General features: G+C 37.4%; 1 protein-coding gene across 2 annotated transcripts in view; it reads right to left on the bottom strand.

Moving 5' to 3' along the window:
• Positions 1–25,889, bottom strand: part of TRPC4 (transient receptor potential cation channel subfamily C member 4) — a 141,174-nt gene that overhangs the window by 66,033 nt on the left and 49,252 nt on the right. The window contains exons 1-3 of one of the 2 annotated variants that reach the window (XM_071552361.1): positions 25,010–25,037; positions 24,412–24,816; positions 4,076–4,594 (exon numbers count right to left, since the gene is read on the bottom strand). In XM_071552361.1, coding sequence (XP_071408462.1) covers positions 4,076–4,594; positions 24,412–24,789 — 897 coding nt within the window. In that variant the 5' untranslated portion in view covers positions 24,790–24,816; positions 25,010–25,037. Of the gene's footprint in view, positions 1–4,075; positions 4,595–24,411; positions 24,817–25,009; positions 25,038–25,889 lie in introns of those variants that run through there. The other variant, XM_071552354.1, reaches the window with a different exon arrangement.

Genomic DNA, 25,889 nt, shown 5'->3' with positions numbered 1-25,889 from the left:
AGACAATCAGCGTAAATTAAGAATGGAAAAGTTAAAGAAAATAAAAAAAGAAACCCAAACTAAACCAGCTAGTGTTTATTAATTTGAAAAGTGAAAGAGAAAAGGTTAACAGTTGCATACTTTAAAATTAATATTTCCTCTTTGTTGGTATAAGAATGTCTAATAACAATGCACAATGAGAAAGTACTGCCAATAATTATAACCTCATCCTGTTACTATGTTTAAGCTTCTATAGCTACAGCTTAAATGGCATGGGACAGTTAGTATGAACTGAAATGAGAGAGGTATAAATTACTAGTATAAGTATTTAAATTGGACTAATTAAGCTTATTGTGAAACCAGAGGATATTGATTCAGTCTATTAATCTATTATCTTCTTTATTTTACATATAAGGGAAAATTAATAAGCATTGTAGTAAGCATTTTTTGACATTTTTGCAGTTATATGCTTAACACCTAAACAGAACCAATACTAAAACAAAGTAAACTGAAGAGTGAGAGACACTGGGATTTTGCTGTGATTTCTGTATCAAAACCTCTCAATATAGGACAGAGAACATGTAGGTTCGGGGTAGCACAGATCACTGTCTACTAATCATTAAAGACTGCAACTATTCTCTGCTACTTAATTGCATTGCTGCACCAGAGGTTTGCACTTTGCTTGAACTCAGATTTGCTTGTGAATCATACACAGAACTGGGGACTTACCTTCTACATCCTTGAGCAAAGCTGCAGTTAAATCAGATAAAATTTTTATTTGGTTCAGAAAAATGGAAAAATTTAATTCTCATTGGTCACTGTGTGCTTAGAATCTAACACAATGAAATTGTGACAACCTTCATAAAACCAAACTCTCCCTTAGCTGAGATAATATTATACAGCAGATAATTGGTCCCTTAGCTGAGATAATATTATACAGCAGATAATTGGATAACAAAATGTTTTGCCCAATGTAGGGTGGCTGCGTGACTTCAGGGAATCTCCCTTTGCTGCTGCTGGCTGCAGCCCAGGCAGCAGTATGTGAGCATCAGCAACATGTCTTTGCTTACAATCAATCAGCATCAGTGATACAAACTGAACAGAAAAAAAATAGTACCTTGGATGTTCTGTCCTATGTGCTATGCTAAAAAGAAATTGTGGGTAAGCACAAAAAATGTAAGTCCTCACAGATCCTCTCTGGTTCTGCCACATAATTCTGAACAGATATTACCCACAGTCTTGCCAGACATTATCCTGCAGTGTAAGCTTGAAAACATAAATCTCTTTCAATGTCATTAGTTATTACTGAAAGAAAATAGATGGTTTTGTCAGGGAAGTTTCTTTCTCAATGATACACAGTAGGTTACTTCTGACATGACTCCATGGACTAAGAATTGATATGACTTAGATGCTCTTTGCCAATATATGAATGAGAATCACAGTCTTATGTCAATTATAGCAACTTTCCTTGTGGAGAACCTCAAATCCAATTGAAATAAAGTTTTTGGTTTGTCAAAGGTCCACTTCAGGGGCAAAGTGGTGAACATGGACAATGGAGACAGCTCTGAGAATGGATTTCCATACACAATGACACAGGAGGCTTACAGATATCTACGACAAGCACTGGTTAATCACTTAAATTTTAAGAGTCTCTGTTCATTATAAGGCAATTCTAGATTTACATTATAAACACCTTGTTATTTTGAAAGCTCCTCAACAACTCCAAGCTTGGTAATTATCTTTTCTCATGTTTGTCAATTTTCCCTTCTTTCCACAATGAAAATTCTTCACCATCTATTTGTTTGATTCTACAAGTAACTATCCTTAATCTGCTGTTCTATCCAATCTTGTGTCTTGAGGTTAAACCAAGTCATATTATACAAAGCCTACTCCACTTCTTTTACAAGGCTTAGTTCTAATATGTGTCATGTCCACTTTGCTAAAATGCCAAAAGGAATGACTGCTAATAATTCTTGCTGTTATTTTCAGCTTGAAAATAATAATAAAAAAGTAATGTTGAACTCTAGAGCTCTTAATGATAAAAACCAATATAAAAGGACACATATTCTATGTTTATTTGTCCTCATTCATCACTATTTTGTCACTTTTAGATGCCAATTTTGGACTTATAACTGGATATTCTGTACCACCAGACCTGATTTCTTACTCAAGAAGCTATGACCTCAGCCCTAATATGGTGAAATATGGAATAAAAGTTGAGATATTAGGGATGCTTGCTAAGGTAAGAGGGGAAAACAATGCATTTTTATCTGTTTTGCTGTTTTGTTGGAGAGGCATTTTAAGAAATAGAAATAGTATTTGTTAAGCCTGGAACGGTAACATCTGAAAATAATTTACAAAACAGTGAATATATTGCCTAAAATGCTATACTATCAAGAGATCCTGGCTGGGTTCTGGTGCCTGAGCTGAAAGAATCTCCAGACTCTGCAGGCTTCTGGATTCAGTGTCAGTTGTAACATCCTTGACATAGCAAATAAAAAGACCTATCTGATGTATTTTCTTCAAGATCTATATGCACTGGGACAGCCAGAATCCAAGCAATTGTTATGCCTGGGGAAAGTTTCTTGATCATAGAGCTGCACCTACCAGAACACTGTTGTAATAATCAGAAATAAAATGACTGAACAGTTACAGTGGCTACTGTTTGCTCCAGCATGGAGTATGGAATACATTTAGGAACACAGCAAGAGAATCTAAAACCACTTGATTTTACTTCATCAAGAAAGAAAAAAAACCAAAAAAACCCAAAACCATGAGAGGTCAGAAAATTTTATTTCAATGCATGAATCCTTGAGAAAAAAAAATCCAAGCCTGAATTTCTTAAGTGACTGCAAGACAAGACTGGCATTTCAAGAAACAGAAATAGTAGTTGTTAAGTCTGGCAAAATACCATCTGAAAATAATTTATGAAGGCAGTGAATATCTTGCCTAAAACATTATACTATGAAATATAAAATTATGCAATACATTTCCTGAAGGAAAAAATGCCTGTATAGAAGACTTATGAAGTCAGAGAACAATTGAGAATTTTTCCAGCAGTACTTCAGTAGGTCCCTACTTTCATGGTAGTTTCTTATGATTACTAAATTGTATTTCAAATGGAAAAAAAATCATTACATGTTTAGTTACTATTTCTGCAAACCTTTCTAGCATACTTAACATTTATATTTTGCAAAACAGAGATTTAGCAGCATTAGACAGACTAGCTCAATATAACACAGAAGTTTCTTAAGAATTTGCCATAATTTGTACCAATACTATTTAATTAATCACAGCATTTGTCTTGCCTATAGACAGGCAAGACAATATATTCCACAGTTCAGCTGAATTTGTATGTACAGTTTCAAAGTAAGATGATACAACACATTCTGACATGATGATGAGCAGGGATCAAGTGAAGTTTCAGAAATATCAGGGGAACTGTCTTCCTAACTCATTTTTCTGTCTTGCTTCTTTTGCTGTTGCTTGCACAAAAGAACTTCAGTCCTTTTAAAAGATATGCAGACATCCTCTGATTACATCTAAATATATATATCAGTGAAGCAAACTTACGAATTTTTAACTGTCATGCAAATCACTACCCAAGTATTTCCATTTCTTTATGAAAGAGAATTTGAATGTTGACATTTTTGGTATTGCATTGCTCCTAATCTTCTGTTTCAATATCTATTCATAATAGCTATTTTTTGAAGAAACTTCTCTATAGAGGTACCTGTAGTATGTGTTAAACAAATAGCCTCCTTTTTTTTTGTCAGACACAGTTAATTTGAAGTATGCTTTATATGTTTCTTATCCTATCACTGCAGAGCACTGAAAAGCACAACTATTGGAGACTATGTCTACTGAAGTGTAAAATTAAAAGAAATTTCACAGAATTTGTCCCATAAGAGAACATTTTAAATTCTTATACCATCAAACTGTAACTACTACAAAAAAATGGAGAAATCTGGTAGAGCAACAAAAAAACCCCCAAAACATAAGCATCAATTTGTCTCAGTTACAAGGATATATTTCAGGCTCTTATCTATCACATTACTACTACTGAATATGCTAAAATATTTTCCAGCACACTCACCTCTTTTTGACGATATTTAATTGCCAGTTTCAATCTTGCAAGATCATTACCACTTTGTTCTTCTATCAAACTGTTATCATCTCTGTAATTAAGAATAATTTCCAATTCCCTGGAACTCCGTGTCTGATCCAGGAGATCTTTTGCAAATTGCTTGCATTGCCGTGACAGTTCCTCATACTCTGACTTAAATTCATTTTCAACTTTACTCAGCTCCTGCAGCTCCCAGCTCAGTTGAAAAGCAGTAAGGAAAGGGTCCTCACTGGACAAAGCAATCAATGATGGGCTCGCCAGAGCCTTGTAGATATTGAGTCTGGACCGAGAGTGGCGGAGGCTGTCCACATCTGAGCTTGAGACACATTCAACGCAGTTACAGCGGACCTCATGTGGCCTGGGCACAGACACCCCTTTCTGCACAAGGAGCTTTATGATTTCGTAATTGTTGGTGTGGGCAGCAAGAATAATAGGTGTGATGTCTGGTGTAAATTCTGAAAACTGCTTGTCCAGAAGCACTGGTGGTACCTGTGAAAAAAGGCAAAAACCCCTTATAGGCCTCTTCAAGAGTTATGTAAAATTAAGTTACAAATGGTTTACTGGTAATACACCTACTGATGGATCTTTGCTTCTAACCAAAGTTGAAGATAACACTTTAAACATAACAATTCAATTAGCTAAGATAGCCTCTTTCGAGTCAATATATTGCAATAAACAGGGCATGCTTTTTCAAAGAACCTTTTTGTATATAAACAATCCGGGGCAACCATTCTTCAGAGAAAATTATTAGATAAACAAGGAAGAGTCAGCCACAAATGCTCCTGTTGGGTCCCTTGAAATAAGAAAGATGGAAATGCTTTCTCATCTGTCACTGGTTCATCTCAGTTTTACAGGGAAAAAAGAATCATGGGGTCATAACTGCTATTCTCAGAAGGAAGCAGTGAACAGGATGCAGGAAAGTTCGTGTTATAAAATAAAATTGGCAAGTAAATGAAAAAGAAAATATATGTTCTCTTAAAGAGAATGTTGAAAAAAAAAGACTCCGTAGACAGCAAGACAAAGATACCAAACAAAAGCTCAGTTCTACGTCACATGCACAAAGAAATAAATAGAAAAAGCAAGTAGAAAATGGTCATTGTTAGGAAAAGGGTTCAAAAAGATAGTTTTAAAAACCTCTTTTGATGTGCTTTTCTGTATTTTCAGTCTTTATCAGAAGACTGTAAGGTCTTTCATTTTAAGCTTGTTTCTTTATTTTACTCTACCAGACTCTAAAGTCTTTCCCAAGTCAAGACAATTAATTAGATTAGTAGGATAAAGCATATAGCTGTAATTAGACAAAGTTAATTAAAAAAAATGGTATTGACATTATCACTTACAGACTGCCTTTATTCCCCAACTCAGTAATCAAGTACAAAATCAATCCACATGTGAGAGGTGCTCTGAGTGATGCTCTTTGAAGAGGAAGAAAAAAAGGAAAACATTTGACTTAATGTTATCTAAAAGCTAGGGAAAGAGATGGCCACTACAGGGAGGAAAAATGTATAGTAGTCTGTGGATGTAAACCCATAAACAAAATCCATAGATCATGGGTCTCTTCCCCACCACCCTTTCTGATGAAGACACTGCGCATTTTGGACATTTTTCAGCTGTTCCGCATGGAAAACAGTTCTCATTTGTTCAATGGGACAGTGTCCACATCTAAGATCACCCATGTATGTGGGCTGTAAAACAGGGGCCTGAAGCATTAAGGGGCTGAATGAGAGAATTAGTTTGTGAGGTGGCCACTTAAATGGGAATGATAAAATGGGGTGGAACGTCAGGACTGGAGATCTTGCATTGAGGACTGTAATCACAAATCACTAGGGAAGCAATCCCTGCTTGACCATAGTGTATTGCTGACCTTGAGTGGCTGTGCTGGATTCTGAGAAGGTATGTGGAGGAAACAGGCAGAAAACCCTTTTCTCCCTTCCCATGCACTCAGACATGCACTCCTAGCCTGGCACTAGATCAGGCTGGCACAGAGTCTGTTTTAGCAGAGGACCGTCGAATGACTGAACTAGCTCACTCACCCTTACAAACAAACAGTGCAGTTTGTGCAGACAGAGAAATATGGGTTTAATATTACTCAGGAGGTAAAGAACCCAGCTGATAACATACTGAAGGTATGTATGGATGGGGGAGACACTCAGATACCAGAAGGTCTGTGCCCTGTGCCCAGTCTCAGCTGTAGTCAGGACAAAAAAACTCAACCTGGGATATATGTCTTCTCAGAGGACTTTGGCTCAGTCCACACTGCTCTGTCAGGTCTCTTCCAGGGCACCTCTGGGTTATCTGTTACCTCCATGCTTAACACTGTGCAGAGCCCACATGGGCATGCCCATGTGCCCAGATTGCTTCATTACTCCTATCCAGTGCAGACTGGGGCTTGACATCTCTGTCTGTTTTCTCACCTGCCTTTGGTGTCTGTGGGGAAAAAGAAACCGGTTTCCAACCCCAAATCTCACTGGTTATTGTACTCTTAGATTTATCTTCTTTTTTACTTAGACACAGAAAAAGAGAGCACTGCATGCATACACACACTTTTCTTGCTTGCTTTCTAAATTGCAGCTGTGGCCAATGCTTTTTAGGCTAGAAAGAGATGAAAACAGCAGTAGAGGTTCAAACTTTTCATTAGTAGAAGTAAGATTTTGAGCTATCATAGATCTGGAAAAGGTTTACAGAGAGGTCTGTGTTGTATCCTGACAGTGTCTGCTGCAACCAGTGATACTCCCTCTTGGTCTCAGGTTTAGGGTACCATGGAGCAAAGAAAAGAGCGGCAAGGGCAGAAAACCCAAGGACAGAAAGCTTTAACTTCAAACTCACTGACTGCTAAGACTATTACTCTGTCACTTTGCATGTCACTAGCTTTGTACTTTCTGACAGTACTAAACAAACATTTGCTTCAAGCCCTGCCAGAACTGAAGGCTATCTTAAACATATCATCAGCCCTAAGCTCTGAAAAATTAAGACACAGCTTCAAACAACATGATGTTAGAATGATTGACTTGCACATAGGGTCCATTAACTCAAAAGCTGCTTGTTCTCATAGCTTATCAAAACTTTTCATCTTAAGTTAACTCAGATATAAGACTAATGTACACATTTTGGAATTCATATTATCAGAATTTAACCAAATAGAGAAGGTGTGTATTAAATCATTTCAGCCTAAACATACAGAAACATTTAAAATTAAAGGGCAAACACTAAGACTTCAATTTTAATTACATCATGACTTTAACCCCTGATCTTTTACCTCCCATTTAAAGATTTCTACTAATATAAACCAAAGATAAAATGTCAAAGCAGTAAGGTCAAGTTATTCCCTCATCTGCAGCAAACTGGAGTACTTATCTTTGAAGTTCTAAGTGTTCTCATGGCACTCAGAATATTTCAGCATTTAATTGTTGACCCAGAGTAATTGCTCTTAAGTTGTCAGACATATAATGAATTTTACTTTCAAAGTACCAAAAAATAATTCTCATTAAAGAAGCCAAAACAAATAAGCAGCACACACAGGTAATAGCCACACAGTCTGAAGCCTTGATGGAACTCTCACAGAAAACATGCATATAACATCTTTCTTAAACCTTGGAGGATGGAAGCTACTAGGTCTTATAGCCATTGACTGTCATTTCCCAAGGCTCTGAAGTCGTGTAGCTATACTGTATATTTTAGAGATATTTTGTCAAGTGTGAGGCTGCTTAAAGTTGGTCAGGTAAAAACATTTTTGCCTTCTTAACGTTTTGTTGAAAATTTTCTACTTCAACACTATTTATAGGGCTGAGCAAAGAAGTTTGGTGACTGCGTTATGTGTATCTTATGGTGATAAGTAGACCAAAAGAAAACAAAACAGAAAATAAGAAAGCCCAACTCAAAGTCTGTATACTCAGTGCTCAAAGGCACAAGTGTTTTTTGACACACTTCTTTTCCCTGCACTCACTGTAAGTGGGAATGAGTCAGTGTGACTTGGATATCTAACAATCCTTTTAGATACCAAGTGGAACAGTCTTCTTCAATATGTGCTTATATTTCCTGTATAGTCTGTGTGAAGAGAAGATCCTTTGCTATGACAGGAAGAGAAATCTAAGTTAAATTAATGCCATTTAGGTCTGAGACATTTTCTTGTCCCCATGACATCAAAGTAGAGATTGATTGCTGATGATCTCTTAGACATCCAGGAAACAGAATCGTATAAAAGTCAGTTTGGAAAAGGAGGAACATAACTCTCAGGTGCCTCCTTGTTTGTATCTAGATGTCTTATAATGGCTGTCATTACTGGAATATCTCAACAGAGAGACTGAAAACCGCAGTGCCTATTTACCTACTGTTTAGATGCAAGAGCTCGGAATCTGTGTAAATCTATTTCCTTGTGCAGTTTGCCTGGTTCTGGTATTTGTTTATTTATTTACAATTATTTTGCCTTTTTTCATAAAGGAAAGCAAATCCTGCAATGACTTCAAGTAGTTGGGGGAATAAATTTCTGAGCCATGTCAATCATGACAGCATGATTGGAGGAAAAACCTAAGGCAAAAAAAAAAAGAATGTATGACCTAAAATGAATCCAAGTCATTTCATGCAGTACAACATTATATAAAGTAATTAATACTATAAAGGTGTGTCATTAAGGTCTCAGTTGCTTCAGCACTATTGCTCTATAGCTGTGATCAGCCAAACACCTTGAAAATTCTTAACTCTACATTTCAGTACAGCCCCCAGCACACAAGTTATCCATATGCATACAGTTTCATGATCTACATTCCGTTTTGTTGAGTTCTGTTTTTTTATTTTTGTTCTTTGCTATTTTCAAAACCTTGGAGGTTTGTTTTTTGGTTTATTTTGGTGCTTTTATTTTTGGTTTTTTTTTCCTTTATTGGTTACACTTAACCTCCCTAAGACATGAATCTATGGTTTTCTAATGCTTTTTCATGATCATCTCATTACAGCTGAATCAATTTGTGTGACATAATAGTCACAGCATGGACTGATCACTTCCAGTCTCTGTGACAGCCACGCTGCACAAAAAGCATTAAAGTAACATTATTAAGGAAAAGAATTTGTCCAATCTTTTCTTAAAGCCCCGCAGTGGTTGGTGAATATGTTGCACCATTTCCAGACAACGTTTCTGATACTTAATTTGTTTCACCTTTCTGTAGTTTAAGCCCATAAATTCTTGTTCTATAAAATGTGGATAAAGAGGATACTTTGTTTCTTTACTCCAGTTTCAGTTTTCTAAGTACTTACTCCTTCAGACTTTCCTTATAGGAGTTGGAACTAGGTAATCTTTAAAATTCCTTCCAATCCAGGCCATTCTATGGTTCGAGGATATATGATCTGTGCTCATTCTGATGTGATCAAATGTGGTATTAACTTTTTGTGCTGGTTTAAAGGTGAACCAGCAGGGAAAATGAACTCACCACAAGAGAGATTATAAGTCAGAGCTAAAATTTAATAATAATATTACAATACATACACTGGCACAAAAGGGAAATTGCTTTCAACTCACAAAAACCCAGCAATATAACCCAGTGTGCTGGGGCACAAACCCAAGGGGGTTTGTTTGCCCTTGTGCTGAGACCCCCTGTGGCTCCCCCAAATCCAGAGCAAAAGGAAATGAAAAACCTGTTGGTGCAGGTGAGGGCTGTAATCTGGCTAAGACTGGTGATCTCCTCCTGTTGAGGTCCTGCTGCTTCTCTGGATCCAAAGAGAAGTTTCCAAGGTCTTCTTACCCACTACTTATGTTCCCTCAGGGAGCACCCAGTCCCTCCCCCTGGGCGGGAACTCACACAATAGGTGATTTACTCTGGGAGCCAGGGTGGTATTGAACTGTTGATGGCCCATTAGCAGCTCCGCCCCCCTCAGGCTGGGTGTGAAGGTGATAATGACTCCCTGGGCAGCTGCTGCTAATGGCCCATTGTCCTTGGGGAATGAATAGAGGGGGTAGAATACACAGCTTTGATCACCCCACACCCAGTGTTAACTGGTCCCTCCTGCTGAACTAGGACACTTGCGCAGTAATATGACATTGTCCAGTCTTTATGTTAGTCTTGTTTTAATATTCCGTGCAGAGCTGTTATCTTAATTATTTTCAATTCCCATACATATGTCATTGATTATTTCTCCTCTACTTAGAACCTTACATTTTTTCTCACTGGACTGTTTTACTTTTTACAGAAATAATTTTTTGCTTGCCAAAACCATCATGAATTCTAATTGTGTCCTGCAACATCCCTGTGATCTCCCCAGCTTTGTGTTTTCTACAGAATTAACACACCCACTATTTCTTCTAAAATGTCATGAATGAATGTACTGATTGAGATAGATCCCTGCACAATTGCTAATTTCATCCCTCTGTTGCATTCATTAATCCTGTTTCACCAAGTATTACTGGCAACTACTCTGAGTGTGGTTTTCTTGGACTGTATTTTGAGTGACAGTTTATGAAATCTTAGAAAACTAAGCTAAATGATATGTACTGCTTTTCCCCAACATACAGAGCTTGCTGTCTGGTGATGAATGATAATTATATTGTTACAACAAGATTTTTTTCTTGAAAAATCCTGGTAAGATTACTATTCATGTGTATATTTTCTCCTGGGCATTTATAAGCAGAATGTTCGACTATTTTCTTCAGGATCCTCTCTGGTGTAAAAAAGTATAGATTCCTCTTAGTTGAAAAAGGAGACTAAAGAATGGAAAGGAAATGCTTTAAAGTGAACTGATAACAGTTTCCAGCTACAAGTAGAGGAAAAGATATTGGATTTGATAGATTTAGGACATGCATTTATTGGGTGGGACATGTCAAAGGGCTTCAGCATTTCATTCTCTTCTTTTTTTATGCGTTCTTCTGCTCCCTGTGTATCTGAGAACTGATCCAATATACAGTCTGTACACAAAGGTGGTCATTTTCAATTAAGGTTTTCCTATGAACATTATTAGTGGATGGATATGCTGTTCCACCAGTCAATGCCAGTAGCTTGAGCAAGGGTGGAAAATTGCTTAAAAATAGACACTCAATAAAAGACTGCCAGGATATTTAGAATTTGTTTTTCCAGCTCTGAAAGTTACACTAATTTTCTTGCCACATATCTTTTTGAAACTAGATAGACCGGTGTTTCCAGTAAGAGTTCTCAGCATTGCTTGAGTTGTTATAATGAAAAGTGACAAGCAAACATTGTTGTTTTCATTTAGGGAGAGGGAAAGAAAAAAATTTAAATGGTTTGAAAACCATGAGAGCTAAGAAAGAAAATTGATCTTATTATGGAAAGGATTAAAGGAGAATTTGAGTTATTTTACAGGATCATAAAGCTCATATACACCTCCCACAAGGTTTGCATGAGTGAAGCCAATACTGAAACTTCCTGAATATTCTAAGTATATCTACTGGGGTCCTTCCCATCTGAACATTTTGAAATGGATGCATAGATACTTTTCTCAAACACAGAGTGGTCCAGAAAGACAAAATCATTTTAGTGAAGCTTATGTCTGGCATTCCATTACTTGAGAACCTGTGTCTCTGATCTGATTGCAAAAATGTGGAACAGCTCTTACTTTCCTGTTTTTTTGCCTTCTCCCAAAATGGCTTCAATATTTACCTGGATAGGTGGAAGGAAATTGGCTTGCTTGTACAAGGAGTTCTTGAGAGAAAAGTCAGAAAAAAAAAGTTCTCAGAATCTGAGCTTCATGGATCTAAAAACAAGAAAAGGTGTACCACTGGCTAAGGAATGAGAAAGACTGTTTTAGAAAAGGAGCTTTTGCAGAAAGAACAATAACAGATTTGTGGCCTCTCTTGGTATCAACAAACTGTTTAGGAGACACAAAGCATCTCAGAGGGTGGGAATTAACTAAACTTCTTTACAGCTGATTGCAGTTGTTTAGCATTGGGAAGTAATTTGAGATATCTTCATGGATGGGGAGTAAATTTCATATTTGAGAAAATGAAACTGTTTATACTGTCAAAGAACAAAGTGGGAATCAAGCAAATTTGCAAAACAGTCAAAGAAAAATGTTTTCTCTATTTTAAAATATTAAGAGAAAGAAATACAAAAGAGTATGGCAGGGACAAAGAAACCTTCTAAATCTTCAAAGTATGCAGAATACTTTCATAAAAAGGGGTTTTGTAAGTATATTATTCCCTGTATGTTATTCAGTAGTTTATTTAGCAGCAGCTCTAGTGTTTGAACAATACCGTAAATTTTCCATATTTCACAGATGCAAAATAGGACATTTATTCTGAAGTACACAGAGAAAACCAAGGCTGACACAACTATGCTAGGATATGCTGGGACTGAAAAATGCATTTGACAGGCAAAGGATTGACACCTGAAGGTTAATGATATTCTCAGCTGTGGTCAATTCCTTAACAATTGACACTTTAAGACCCTCCCTGCATGGAAGAATCAATTGAACAATCCTATTGCTTATGAGGTTTTGGAAACATGTGGTGTTAAACAATAGAAGATTGCTAGAAATAAAAATATTGCCTTTGAATTCCCACTGGAAAGAGAGAAAAGGAGACATGCACTATCCTAACCTGTTCTATGCAGTGAGAGACTAGGAGCAGAATAGTTAGAGGTATTTAAGGGTAGATTGCTAGAAAGAACCTGATGCCACGAAGAATGGATTGGTCCAAATACTTTAATACTGTGAGCATTCCTTAGGTTTCAGGTTAGTCTTATCTGAGTGTTGTATTGCTCTTGAGTTTACCAGTTGATTGGATCTTGATCGGTACAGATCTTTTACACATGGTCCAGCATAGTAATGAATGGAAGAGGTATTCCTAAATGCCTTAGGATATGGAAAGTATTTTTCTTTGAGCTTATGTAAATATATTTTTACTCAATTCAGTGCAAAGTATTAAACAGAAGTTTAATAAGCAGAGATGTAATTAAGCAGGGAAGAGAAATTTCATTTTATCAGCTAGATCGTTTGTACTTACTGTAGATGTCTAAAACTAGTTGGTAGCAAATAAAATGGTGGCAGATTATTTTGTATTTTCTGCAAATATTCAGCTGTATCTCAGTAGTACATAATACGAAATGCAAGGCTTTAAGGGTAGATATTCCAGGCTTTTTTGTTTTTTCCTTTCAGAATGCCTCACACAATGTGACAAGCCTGCTCACTTAGGTAATATTTTACTACAAACCCTCAGTAGTGTTTTAGTAGCTCAGTGGAAAGGGGAACTAATTTTGCCTCCTGCCAGTCTGGGGCAAAGATGTGGAAGATATGGATCCTGGCACCGGCATAAAGTACAATCAAAATACTACCATTAGAACAGTATGTGACATATGTATCCTCTATTCAGAAAACAGTTGGTAAATTGACAGGCGAAATTGGTAATGTCCTAAGAAAAGCAAGCCTCTGTAATCACATTAACAGACTCTGTCAGTCAGTCCACTGTGACTTTTGAATTTATTGGACTGCTTCAGCTGTATGTTAACAGAAAGGAATATTAGAAATACTAAATTCCTTCAAGTTTCCCAAAAGAGACAGATGATTGAGATCTGAAGAAAATTCTGCAGTGGGAGCATATCTAATTTACTAGACACCAGAGAATTCATAAAACAAAAGGATAGTACGAGTGCCTCAGCCTCTTCCAAAGCTTTGATGAATGTTCATAACATCAAAATCATAGGAAATTCAATCATGATGCACATAGCTATGTAGAAATCAGATTCCATACAGTTCACTGCTCACATAGCAATTTGACAAGGGGTGCCCTGTGACAAGCATGAAGTTGATGGTGGAGTGTGCAGGGCCGTATATGAGCAAGCTTCTTGACAGTGGTGTGTTTCTGTCTTTAAATTTTCGTAGTATCTTCCTATAGCTGAGGGTTTGGAAAGCCATTTACTTTACAGATTATTAGATATGATGGCATGTTTGACTCTCAAAGACAAATGTTCACTTTTTAAAAGTCTTTCAAATTCTAGTCTTCCTTGCATACAACTTATTTAAGAAGTATCTCCAAAGGCAAGTTCAAGGTAGTGGCCTTTGGAGATGTCCATCAGGAATTGCTGTGCCTTTAAGTTTCCTTCAATAGGAAGGCTCTGGTTGTCCTGTTCCTAAAATTTTGCCTGGATTTCTGAACTGGACACTGTGAGAAAGAGGATATGCTGCAAAACCTACAGGATGGGATTTATCTCCAGATTTAAACACCTAATTATAGGCTCTATATGTGAATTAGATTTTTAAAGTCCTGTTATACCAAGGAAAATGTAGGGCCATCTCAGTTGCCCACAGATCCTGTGTCTGAAGTGCCAGGCCCACACATGTCCTACAGATATTCTGGGATGTCTCATATCTCACTTAATCCACATGTGAACTTCTGACCTGGGCCCCTAGTTGATTTAGTGAGTGGAGTCCAGAGAACTATTTTTCTTAGCTTATGGTAGACACCTGTATTTGGTCAGAAAACCCTCTTGCTCATCACTGATATTACTAATGAAGCTATCCAGCTTTTATATGAGCGGTAAAGGGACTGATTCAAACAGCATTGAACTGTTTAAGACACTCTACAGAATCAGAGAGATCTACACAGATACGACCCAAGACCAGCTGGTGAGTCTCGCCCCTCTGCAGCACAGGTGGAGGACAGGCAGGCTGCCCTGTTGCAGGAGACATCTCTGCACGTTACTACATTGTGTTCAGCTTCAGGCATCTGAACGGGGAGCTGACTCCAACCCCCTTACATACAATGTATCTGCAGACACATATTTATGTGAGCACAAATCTCACTCTTATCAAGGGCAAAATCATTAACTGCCCTTTGAGAGGCTTGTTTATCTCGCCTTTTAGTGCTTATAAAGTGTTAACTTCATACATTAAATTGCACAGCCAAATTTACTCATAATTGCCCATGGGGATTTCTAGACCTTAGAAGAGAAGACTACCTCCATCAAAAAAGGTTCTATTTGTTGAACTTTTGGTCTTCTTAACAGATTTATACTGCTGGCCTCAGAACTGATTCTTTTCAAGCACTGAAGGGCTGTAAAAATCTTTAGTTGAAACTATCTTTGCACTTGTTGAGTTGTCAGGAAGCGAAAGTGGGAAGGTTTGGTAAAAAGAATTCCAAGCTGGGAGGCTTGTGAAGATGGACAGTACAGGACCACTGGCTGTAAAAGGCAGAGACCTTGGATATTTTCCTTTTTTATTTGTGTGCTATCCTTATTCTGATTGTAAACTTGCATGAGTGCTGTAAAGTGGATATCAACAAACATAAAAAAGAAGGGAAAAGAAATCAGCACTGAAAATGTGACTTCTCAAGGAGAAATCTGAGTTTTCCACAGACATCAGTTTTTAATTGAGTTTCTAAAGATTTTGAAATGTTTTTTTCCTAAAGATTTTTATTTCTTTTAGATATTTAAATATTTATTGCTAATCTGCACTCATCTCCTCACGGCAGAAAGTACTTTTGTTTCTAGCATGACCTGAAAACAAGAAGTGTCAAAAAGCCAGCAAAAATTGAAAGAAAAGTACTTCATCTTTCTGAATCTATAACATTTCAAGTTTAGGTAGAAGTTTGGTTCACCAGTTGTCTTTAAAATATATCTGTATTTGTGATAAATATTTTCTGAATTTCTACAAACTGCTAAAACAGAGGATTAGATTCACAGCTGGTGAAAGTCATTCATCCTCAATAGCACTGCCTTCCAGGAATCTATCTGTAAGGATTGTGCTAGTCAAATTTTTTTATGTTGCCAATAAAAAATTGCTCATTATTTTGTACAGGGCAAGAATCTATCATGTTTCCCCATATTTTGACATGTGTCTTTTGCTACTGCTTCAACTTTGGAATATTATGACTTAGCATTTGTTACAAGGTGATGGGTGCATTTTGCAGAACACATTGCCTACCTCAATATTGAAATTGCTAGCAGCTCTATTTGATGGCACCAGTATACCAGCTTCTGGAGGATTTCTTGAGTAATTGTCACAGGTTTCTCTACTCACCCACCCACCTTAGCTCTGATTCATATAAACACAGACAGTTTGGGTTTATTGCCAAGACATAATGACATTTATGTGCAGCTTTTTCTGAACTTGAAAACAGTACCTCTCAAAAAGATCAAAGAAAAATACTTTCATAAATCCCTATCTCCATCCTATATGCAATTAGTCATCTCCAGCTTTATGGTACATCTGTCCTTACAAGCTATGTTTTTTTCAAGTGGCCAAATGGTTATATGAAAGATTAAACATGTGGATAGGATAATATATCTATTTCACCAGTAAACTGAAATATCTCCTACACAGCCTCTTCCATTCATCTCTGTCTATCAGTATGTTAAAACCTGACAGAAAATAATAACTTGTCTGATGCACCTGGGAAAAAAATACTCTGCTACCCACTCAGGCAGTTAGCAGTGGGAAGCGCCAACTTTGTGCCCTCACGTTCTACTTCAAGAATGTGTACTTAATGCCTGAAAAAATGTCTTTGCATTGCCTCCTCCATACTCATTACTAGCTAGACTGTCATTAATCAGAACATTCAAAGAAAGGCATGTAGTTTCCAAAGTTCTGTGGGAGACATTTTCAAAACAAAAATGATGCTTTAATCTCAACAGCCAAAGAGCATTACACAAGTGATTGTGACTGGTATTTTCCAAAGTTACCAGAGAGAGTTTTAGATAAGAAAACTACAAGTCATCATGCAGTGCTCATAAACATCCTTCTTTCTGCTCCTGCTTCACCAATATAATTCCCAGTTCCGTAACTAGGTGAAAATTTGAAAGAACACAAAAAAAATAACAGGTTCAGTATTTTTGTAGTTAAAGTTTATTGCAAGTGTACTGGGTCCACACCCTGTATATGCTCCCTAGTCTTCTCCATGATGGCCAACACAGTTACCAGGAGGAAGTACAACTACGACACAGCAGCTTTCCTTGTACACTTTTGGGTTGTGTGGCAGTGCAGAGCTGGGAAAATGATATCCCATGAGGCTTGAAAGGAAAAGTCAAACCTCACTAAATGCTCTGCATATGTTAAGAGGAGCCTGATTGAGACTGAGGCTGAGCTATGAGTGCAGGTCCAAAGAAAAGCACTGGCTTCATCACAGGACCCTGGAACTCCTCAAAGGGCAATTTCAAGAAGTCTAAAGATTTTAAGAGACATGAAAAGAACAGAGTGAGTGATGTGGCCACATATGGGCAATTTTCTAGGAGATAGGAGCTTCTGTCAGGCCTGATATAGCTCTGTCAGAAGTGCAGAATCCATGCCACTAGCATTTCAGGAATGGAAAATGACCCTTCAGGCTCTGTTCTGCTTTCATGCTGTTTCCTGACTTTTCACCTTAAGACTTTTTATCTGTTTCTGGGAATGCTGCCAGACTGAAGGCACTTTGCCTGCAAAGCTGTCTAGCCTTGCTGTCTGTATCTCCTCCCAGATAGCTTAGGTGAGTGCCTGAATATCCCTATAGAAGCTTGCTCCAGTAGCCTAGAAACTATACTATACAACATCCTTGACTCTTCCTCACACAGGACCATCCCCTCATCCTGGCTGTTCTCTTATATCCTTTCATTCTCTCAAAAACTACATAGCAACACTGCTAGAAAAATCAGATGCTGAAATGCATTTTTGGCAAAAGATCACTCATTGTTTATTCTGATGAGGATTGCATCAGTAGATTCAAGTGAAAGACAACTTGTATTGTCAACACCTCCTCTTCTTTTCTACCTTCCCACACTCCAAATAATTATCAATCAAATACATGCGTCAAGATTTATAAAATATAACTTTAGGCCGTGACAGCAAAATAATGTCCCTTCTCTCCCCACCTCCCTAAAAGTCCCAAGATAGTAAGATTTCCTACTGATCTACCTGATTAACTCTTCCCATCCAAGAGCTTGCAATGGTTGCTAACACACTGAATAACACATAAATGCCAGAGGAAGCTCTCAGGTACTGCTCTGCCCACTATCCAGATCAAGGGGGTTGGCCAGACCACCATGTAGCTTTCTGCTACCTCTTTCAATACCCAGATGTGTAATGATAGAGTGGTGCCTCCCTGGGTGAGATGCTGTCACCACACACCCTGTAAACTCCAAAATGTTCTGGATCCTCTTGATCAAAAATGTCTAAAATGTCCCTGGCAAGTATTGTGGATGTGGCATACAGCACCATTAAAATGAGTTTGACTGGGTTAGATTCATAGAATAATAGAATCGTTTGAGTAGGAAGAAACCTAAAGGATCAGCTAGCTCCAACCCACCTGCCATGAGCAAGAACCTTCCATTACAAAAGGTTGCTTAAAGTCTCAGCCTCATCCAGCCTGGCCTTGAACACTGCCAGGGATGGGGCATCCAAAACTTCTCTGAGCAACCTGTTCAAGTGCCTCATCATGCTCATAGTAAAGAATTTCTTTTTAATATCTAATCTAAATCTACCCTTTCATCTTAAAGCCATTTCTCCTTGTCCTTTCATTGCACTCCTGGATTCATACCTCATTTGCAAGTATCAGAGCTGTTATCTTCTCACATATGACCTCACCAATCCCTCTCATGTTGCATTCCTTATAACATAAAAGCACATAACCACAGCTTGCTGTGGTCACCCCCTACACAAAACTTTCATCTCCTTCCTTTCAGTTCTTTCCCTCACTAGAACATACCATACCTAAAGCCTACCACAGCCAGAGAGATTACTAGAGAGGCCCTTATATGTTGATGAAGAAGCGTTGCTCGCAAAACTGTCTGAAGGGAAAATCTATTCCTATCTGTTTTTGAGGAAATCTCAGAACCTGATAGTGAAATCAGGGACTGGAATCCATAGTTCTGAGTGCAACCCAAGTGCTGTCTAACCAGATTTGCATAAGCCATGGGAACTAGGGGGAGATCTGGGATGGTGGAAGAGGATTTTTCAAAGTGAGTGTATGTTACTTTAAGGTAGGTAAACATTTGCAGGTTCACTGTATCAAGTAGCTTTGACAATCCCTGCTGTCATCATCTCTGTCTTAACTAACTTCTAGCCTTGAAAAGGCAGAAAAAACTCATGAAGGTGCTGAAATGATAAGCACGGTACCAGTATCTTCTACCATTTCCTAAACACCTGTCAGGCTCTTACACTCTGATACCAGTGTGCAGCACCTTTCAGTCCTTCAGAAATGTCTTTCTATATGTTAAGTTTCAGACGTTTGGGGTTTGCCTCTTTTAATATATTTTCCAAAAATAATTAGACAACAGATTTAACTTAACCTTTCCTGTGCCTTTGAGACATTGTCACAAAAATCCATGAAACCCAGCGAAAAAAAAGGTATATGCCACAGACTTGCAATTTTAGAGGACAACACGTTGACAAGCTGAGCCCTGGCTTCCTGGCTTGACTTTGACTGGCACAATAAGACAGCGATTTTGCATAAAGTAGTTTATGATGTGACTTTACTGGTTGTCACAGCAGAACAAAAAGGCTATGAGAATTGCAGCAGATGACTTCCTACTTCCAGAATTATGCCAGCAATTTCTCCTTTTCTCTGCATGTGGTAATGACACCAGCACCTTTGGGGGAGACAACTTCAAGATGACATTTGATCTGTGCATCCAAAGCACCCACAGACTAAGTAATCTGCTACAAAGGAGATTTACCTCCCTTACTTTCTTGATGGCTATAAACATTTTGATACAAAACTGACTAGAAGAAAGCTGCAGGGGCTGCAGTCTGTCAGCTTCCACTTTCACAGGATCATTTAGGTTGGAAAAGACCTCCAAGATCATTAAGTCCAACCTTAAGAATATCGAGTTCAACCTTATCATAACCCCAACCCTGTGTTTAGCAATGTTTTCACATTAATTGAAGGAGCCACATCACAGAAGTAGCAGACCAGGGACATATCACAATGATCACATATCTCCCTGTCCCAAAGTTCTTTCCTCTAGCAATTTCCTTGTACTTGCAAATGCCAGTCTGGCATTTAGCACAGCATTTTTTTCAGATATCTGCAGAAAGATGTGCCTAGGGGGTCCACACATTAAAAATACCCACAAGTATCACAAGATCGACATCCAATAGTGAACAGGAATGCATAAAAACACTGCTATGTGCTTTTGCTAGTCAGGCAATGCCTGTAAATATTGCAGTCAGGTTTCCAAGCCCCAAGTCTAGTCTGTCAGCTAATACAATGCTAAACTTATTCAAGTTTAGTAATTGCAACTCCAACCTCACTTATTTGATTTGCAGCTTCCTTAGAAGGCAGCTATACCTCTGCTTCATTCTTCCCTGAATATACAAGACTAGGAGGTCAAACACCCAGCTAGAGATTGATGCCTGGGTTCTTCAAGCAATAGAGCACACTATGACTTAGATAAAGGTATTCTACTTATTTTTACACTGCCTAACCCCCATCCCATCTGTGGATGCTGAATGCAATTTAACAACATTAAAACTTTTTATGCAGATACTAAATTTAAAAGAACAACTTCCCCCCCTCCCCTTAATCTGGCATTCAGCTATCCATCAGGGTAAGCAACAAGTGACTTGGCATATAATTAAGGACATATGGCATAGAAGAATGGTAATTTAAAAGTACTTGGATGAGTCTCATTGACTCATTCACATTAATTTGTGCTATTCTCTTTTACATGTGCTCTAGCAGCTAGTACAGCTAAAAAAGTATAAAAAATACAGTGACTATAATGTAAGTGACAAAATAACCTTTTCCTGAGCTGTATTAATGTATACTGCAAAAATCTCACTCATAAACTGAGTAACAGAAGGAGTTCAAAGACAATTCAAAGCTGTTAAACACACATGCCTCCTCGGCAGTCACCAGGTGGCACCAGATGTATCTATATATTGATAATCAGCTTAAAACTACTGTAAACCATGTGGTCTTCAAAATGCAAAGCAGATCATGTATAGACATTAGGTAGAGCCATATTAGAGAGTTTAGATTTAACTTTAACAAGATCTGACTGTTGTTTTATGTTTTTTTTTGTTTTTTGTTTTATTTTGTTGGGTTATTATTAGAGTGTTTTGGTTTTCTGTTTGTTTGGGTTTAGCTTTTTTGAGCAGAAATTGTCAGAGGGTAAGATGGAGTGGCATCTCATAATTTGGAGATGTTGGTTGGAAAACTTTTCAAAAAATGCAAAGCCATATTAGTTTAACTATATGCATTGATTCCCGGTCAGAATTAACATATTTTTACATTTTCCCTATTTTCTTTTTCAACATTTACATATTTAAATAATTAAACTTTGGAGAAAAATCACTTCTTTCAAAAGATACATTTCAGCTGTCCTGAAGAATTGTAGCTTTCTGTTGATACAAGAAAACTTTTTTTTCTAGCTTTCTGACATTTTCAGTGTGCTCTTGAATTATATAAGAAAACCTATGCTTAAAAATTATTTAATTTTATAAATATAGCTACATTATTGTATGAGCTGAAGCTGAAATTAGCTATGTGTCATACATAGGATATTATCTCATCCATATAAAAAGATAGAGGGCTAATTAATTTACTTGTGAATCATATCAGGTTTTTTTTCAGCATTTGAATGTTCATAAATTTTATCACAAATTAAATATTTGAGAACCTAAACTGTTTCTTGTGCTCTCCTCTGAGAATAACTTTTCTTGAAGGGGAAAAAAAAAAGAAAAAAGAAAGAAAAAAAGAGAAACAAACAGCAAAAAGGTTGAAATCTTGACCTCATTGAATCGATGACAAAAATCTCACTGACTTCAAGGGACCAGGATTTTACCACACATGAGCAGATTTATACAAAGAAGGAAAACCAAACAGTTAAAGATATCATGTTGTCAAAAGCACAGTCTGAAAATGAATCATCATCTAAACAATATGTCAAATGTTTACAAATAACAGTAATCAAAAAAGCCAAGTTATAGTTTGAAATAGTTTCAAAAGTAACTTGATTCTCTAGGGGAAAACAAGTCTGTAATTCTCAGTATCCAGATTTTATATCTTTAGCCCATTGCAATGATTTTTCATCCAGCAAGTACCTTTGGTTACAGTAAAGTTATTGAAGAATTAATGCAAAATGTTATTCACATTTACATTCTCTTCAGCATGCTATTTTCCTAAAAATGAGCCAACATGACTATCTACACACTTGACACCCACAGAAGCTTAATGGTTGTTGGGGTCCCCAGTGCATACAACAGCATACACACGTAAATAACCTCTTTGTTTAAAAACTAATTTTGCAAGCACTGGCTTGCAGGAAGTATTTGTGTTGGCAATGGGCAAGCCTAGCCTTGTACAGACAACAAAAGGAGATGTCTCTGATCAGATGATTTATTAATCTTCACGCTTTACAGTAAGACACACAGCAAGTGCAACCAGGGAAACCAAGAAAGAGCAAGAGGAACAGCACTCTTCATAGCAGCCAGCAGTGGAGTCTGGCACTGAAACAACAAGCATAAGCTTCAGTCCAGAGAGTTAACCTCTATATTGGAGCACAGCAGTTTGTGGTTAATTTAACACTGTAGTATGCACCCCAAAAGCAAGCCAATCTTTTTGTCTGCTATACCATGAAGCTCAACTAAAACAAGTTTTACTACTTGTATTCAAGCATTTTCATTAGCACAGCTATGGCACATAGGAAAAAGTAGCTCTGAAAGTCTGAAGAACAGTCTGAAATCTAGGCAGCCATTTTAAGGTGAATTGTTGGACTGTAGCAAAGCCTAAAAGTAGTTTATGCTGTCTTAAAACAAGTAATTGAGAAAGCTAGCATGAGGTACTCCTAAGGGCTCTCCATTTTTCTCCATTGCTAAGGGGAGCCCAGGGAGCCAGATCAGAGATGAGACATACCTTTGGTTGGTTACCATTAAGTGACATGAACTCTGCTCTACAAATGGCAACTTCCATTTAGAGGCTGGAAAGTGGAGACACAGGTGTTTTAGCTGGTTTGGCATGAGGCTGTGCACTGATCCTTCTGGGTTCCGGTACACCGCATTGAGAAATTTCTATACACTGTATTCTCATCTGCACTAGCAGTTCAGAAATAATGAAATGAGACAAACATAAAGAGAATCTAGTTTTCTTCCCCTTCTCTGACATAAATCCATTGTCATTTTAAAGGAGCTCTGTTTTTACTGTCTAGAAGAGAAGGCAGGTGCACACATTTGCACGAAGAGCTACTATATTTCTTTTATTCCATAACAGAAAACATAGAATTCATGTAATTTTATCAGCAAAAATTATACTTTTTACCTACTATCTGCAATTCTATCAATAGCAAGTACACTATACTGTAATTAAGGTATATTGTATGCATTATCGGTGAAAAGGCTGTAATCATTCAACATACTATTCATTGAACTACATTAATAGAGTACTTATAATACATAAAATTTGAAATTGATGAAAATATAATACAATATCATAATTACTTTTGATAATTTTCTTCCTCGAAAAGTCAAATGAATATCACAATTAATGGACTATGTTACTCTGTCTCCATTATTTTCTTAAAATGAGAAGGATATGCGAGAGGCTAGCTACTTCCTAGAGCTGTCTCAATGCAGTGCTGAGGTAGGTATCACATCACGAATGAGACTATATGGAACAAGCTTTCCTTTAAGACAAAATGAAGAGAAAGGGAGAGGAGTTTGTACCTTCTTAGATGTACTTGATAGGCAGGGCTGAAGTTCTGATCAACTGGGTCATGTGTCCCAGTGCTTTCTTGCTGTGTTGGGAGATGATGACCTCCATGTGTAGGGGTTGAAACATTCATTGACTTTTATGGGAGTTTCATAATTAATTCAAATAGACCACATATTACCACGACTCTTCTGTTTGGAATTATTTGCTAAATGATTAAAATTTCCCAGTAATATTCGCAGAAATAATGATATCATTATGAAGAGGGGGCTTATGGGAAAGACAAAGAGAGGGTTTTAACCAAAGCCTGTGATGACAGGGAAAGCAGCAACACCTTTAAACTGAAGTAGGCTATGTTTCGACTGAACAGAAGGAAGACATTTTTTATAATTAGCATAGTGAGACACTGGGTCAGGTTGCCCAGAGATATCGTGGGTGTCCCATCACTGGAAGTGCACAAGGTGAGGTTGGATGGGGCTTTGAGCAACCTTGTCTAGGCAAAGATGTCCCTGACCAAGGCAAGGTGTTGGAACTAGACTATTTTAAAGGTACTTCTGACCCAAAACAATTTGTGATTCTATCATGTCTAAACACAGATGAATACAACGCATACAGCATCAAAGTAAATAATTTTCTGATTTTAAATACCCAAGTGCAAGGTTGAACACTGGTTTAATTTTTCTTTTTGTTTACTCCCTTTGCCCAATTCTTCTCTTTACATTAGAGCAGACTAAAAACCCAGAGAAAATCCTGCACGTACCTGCTTCTCCCCACTGGGCTTCTTGTGGTTTAACAGCAGCTCCACAGCACCAACTACTTCCTTCCGTATGGCATGCAATAGAGCATCTCCCACATATACATTAAAACTTAAGAGCAGCTCAATGAGCTCAAGGTTCTCATTTTCAATTGCAATAAGAAGTGCAGTTCTTCCCAGGGGATCAATGCAGTTAATATTGATCTTGAAATAAATTTCTGCTTCCTCCAAAGCTTTCTTTACACTGGCATAATCTCCTTTCTCCACGGCATTCAGATAGGCTTTCTCTGAATGAGACAGTTCAGACTCTGCCCGTACAATGCGAAGAGGGATACGATCTCTGTAGGGAGCACTGACGCTTCTTTTGTAGTAGAATTGGGCCATATTTTATGCCATTCTAATACTTTTTCTCTGCAATATGAAAATAAAGATTAAATCAATAATTAACTTTGGAGATACAGTGCAACAAATTAATATTTGCAATACAAAAGTATTTAAAAACATACTAAAACGTGATGTTGAAACACATACAAATGGTGTCTATCAACAGAAATTCTAAGACCAGCAAAAGTGTAAGCCAAAACATTGCTTGTTTGTAACTTACCAACTCAAAGCGTATTTGTCAGCATACCATTTGCTTGTATGCATTTCTTAAACCTGTGGCAAACATGAAAGGATACGATACAGTGTAGTTTGCACCAAAACTGTAGCTTCACTTTACCTTTAATTTATTAATTCAGTTCCACTACCTGATGCTTCCCACAGCTTGAGAGTATGCTCATGCACAGTTACCACTGCCCAGTAGATTAAAGGGCACTCACATCTTTTAAGCTTGATTGTAGTGGCTATGTCAGATATCCGTTCAGTTGCCCATCTAAGGTACTGAGATGCACTAGTTATATCATCTGCACTCCAGCATGTCTCAGGTCTTTCACATTTGGTTCCTCTGTGAAAATGCCTCTGACATCCTACACAACCCATGATTTGCTCAAGGTTGTGTGTGGACAACTAAATACAGCCTTTCTTATCTGTTTCTTTAGCCTAGGCGAAAGAATATTTTAGAATTTGAATAGTTATTAGCATTTACAACTTCCGAGTGCTCAAACTCCCTTTAAGACTTATCTTGCACAGTTTAGCGGTGAGCTTCCCTACAAAGATTTTGATTCAATCTTATATACTATTAGAAAAATAATCAGATGAAATGCTTTTCCAACCAGAACTTACTAATGTATAAATTAAAGTTCAGAACCCAAAAGGAAAAACAAAATCCATAGGAGATAAATTCCCAAGGACTGGTAGATAATAGTCACAGTTTTGATTCTGAACTATTCAGTCCTAAACTAGAATTAATACTAAAACATAGCAGCTATAAAATCACTATAAAGTATTACAAATAATAAAGCATTTAATGTCTGTGGTTTTATTCTGTATACTTTATGTAAGAACTTGGCAAAACTAATTCCTTCAAACAGAATAATTTTCTC

The sequence above is a fragment of the Pithys albifrons genome, chromosome 1 (assembly GCF_047495875.1).
Source record: "Pithys albifrons albifrons isolate INPA30051 chromosome 1, PitAlb_v1, whole genome shotgun sequence".
Classification (NCBI taxonomy): domain Eukaryota; kingdom Metazoa; phylum Chordata; class Aves; order Passeriformes; family Thamnophilidae; genus Pithys; species Pithys albifrons.
Note: the sequence above shows the minus strand (reverse complement) of the source record. Positions and strands in the feature narration are given on the sequence as shown.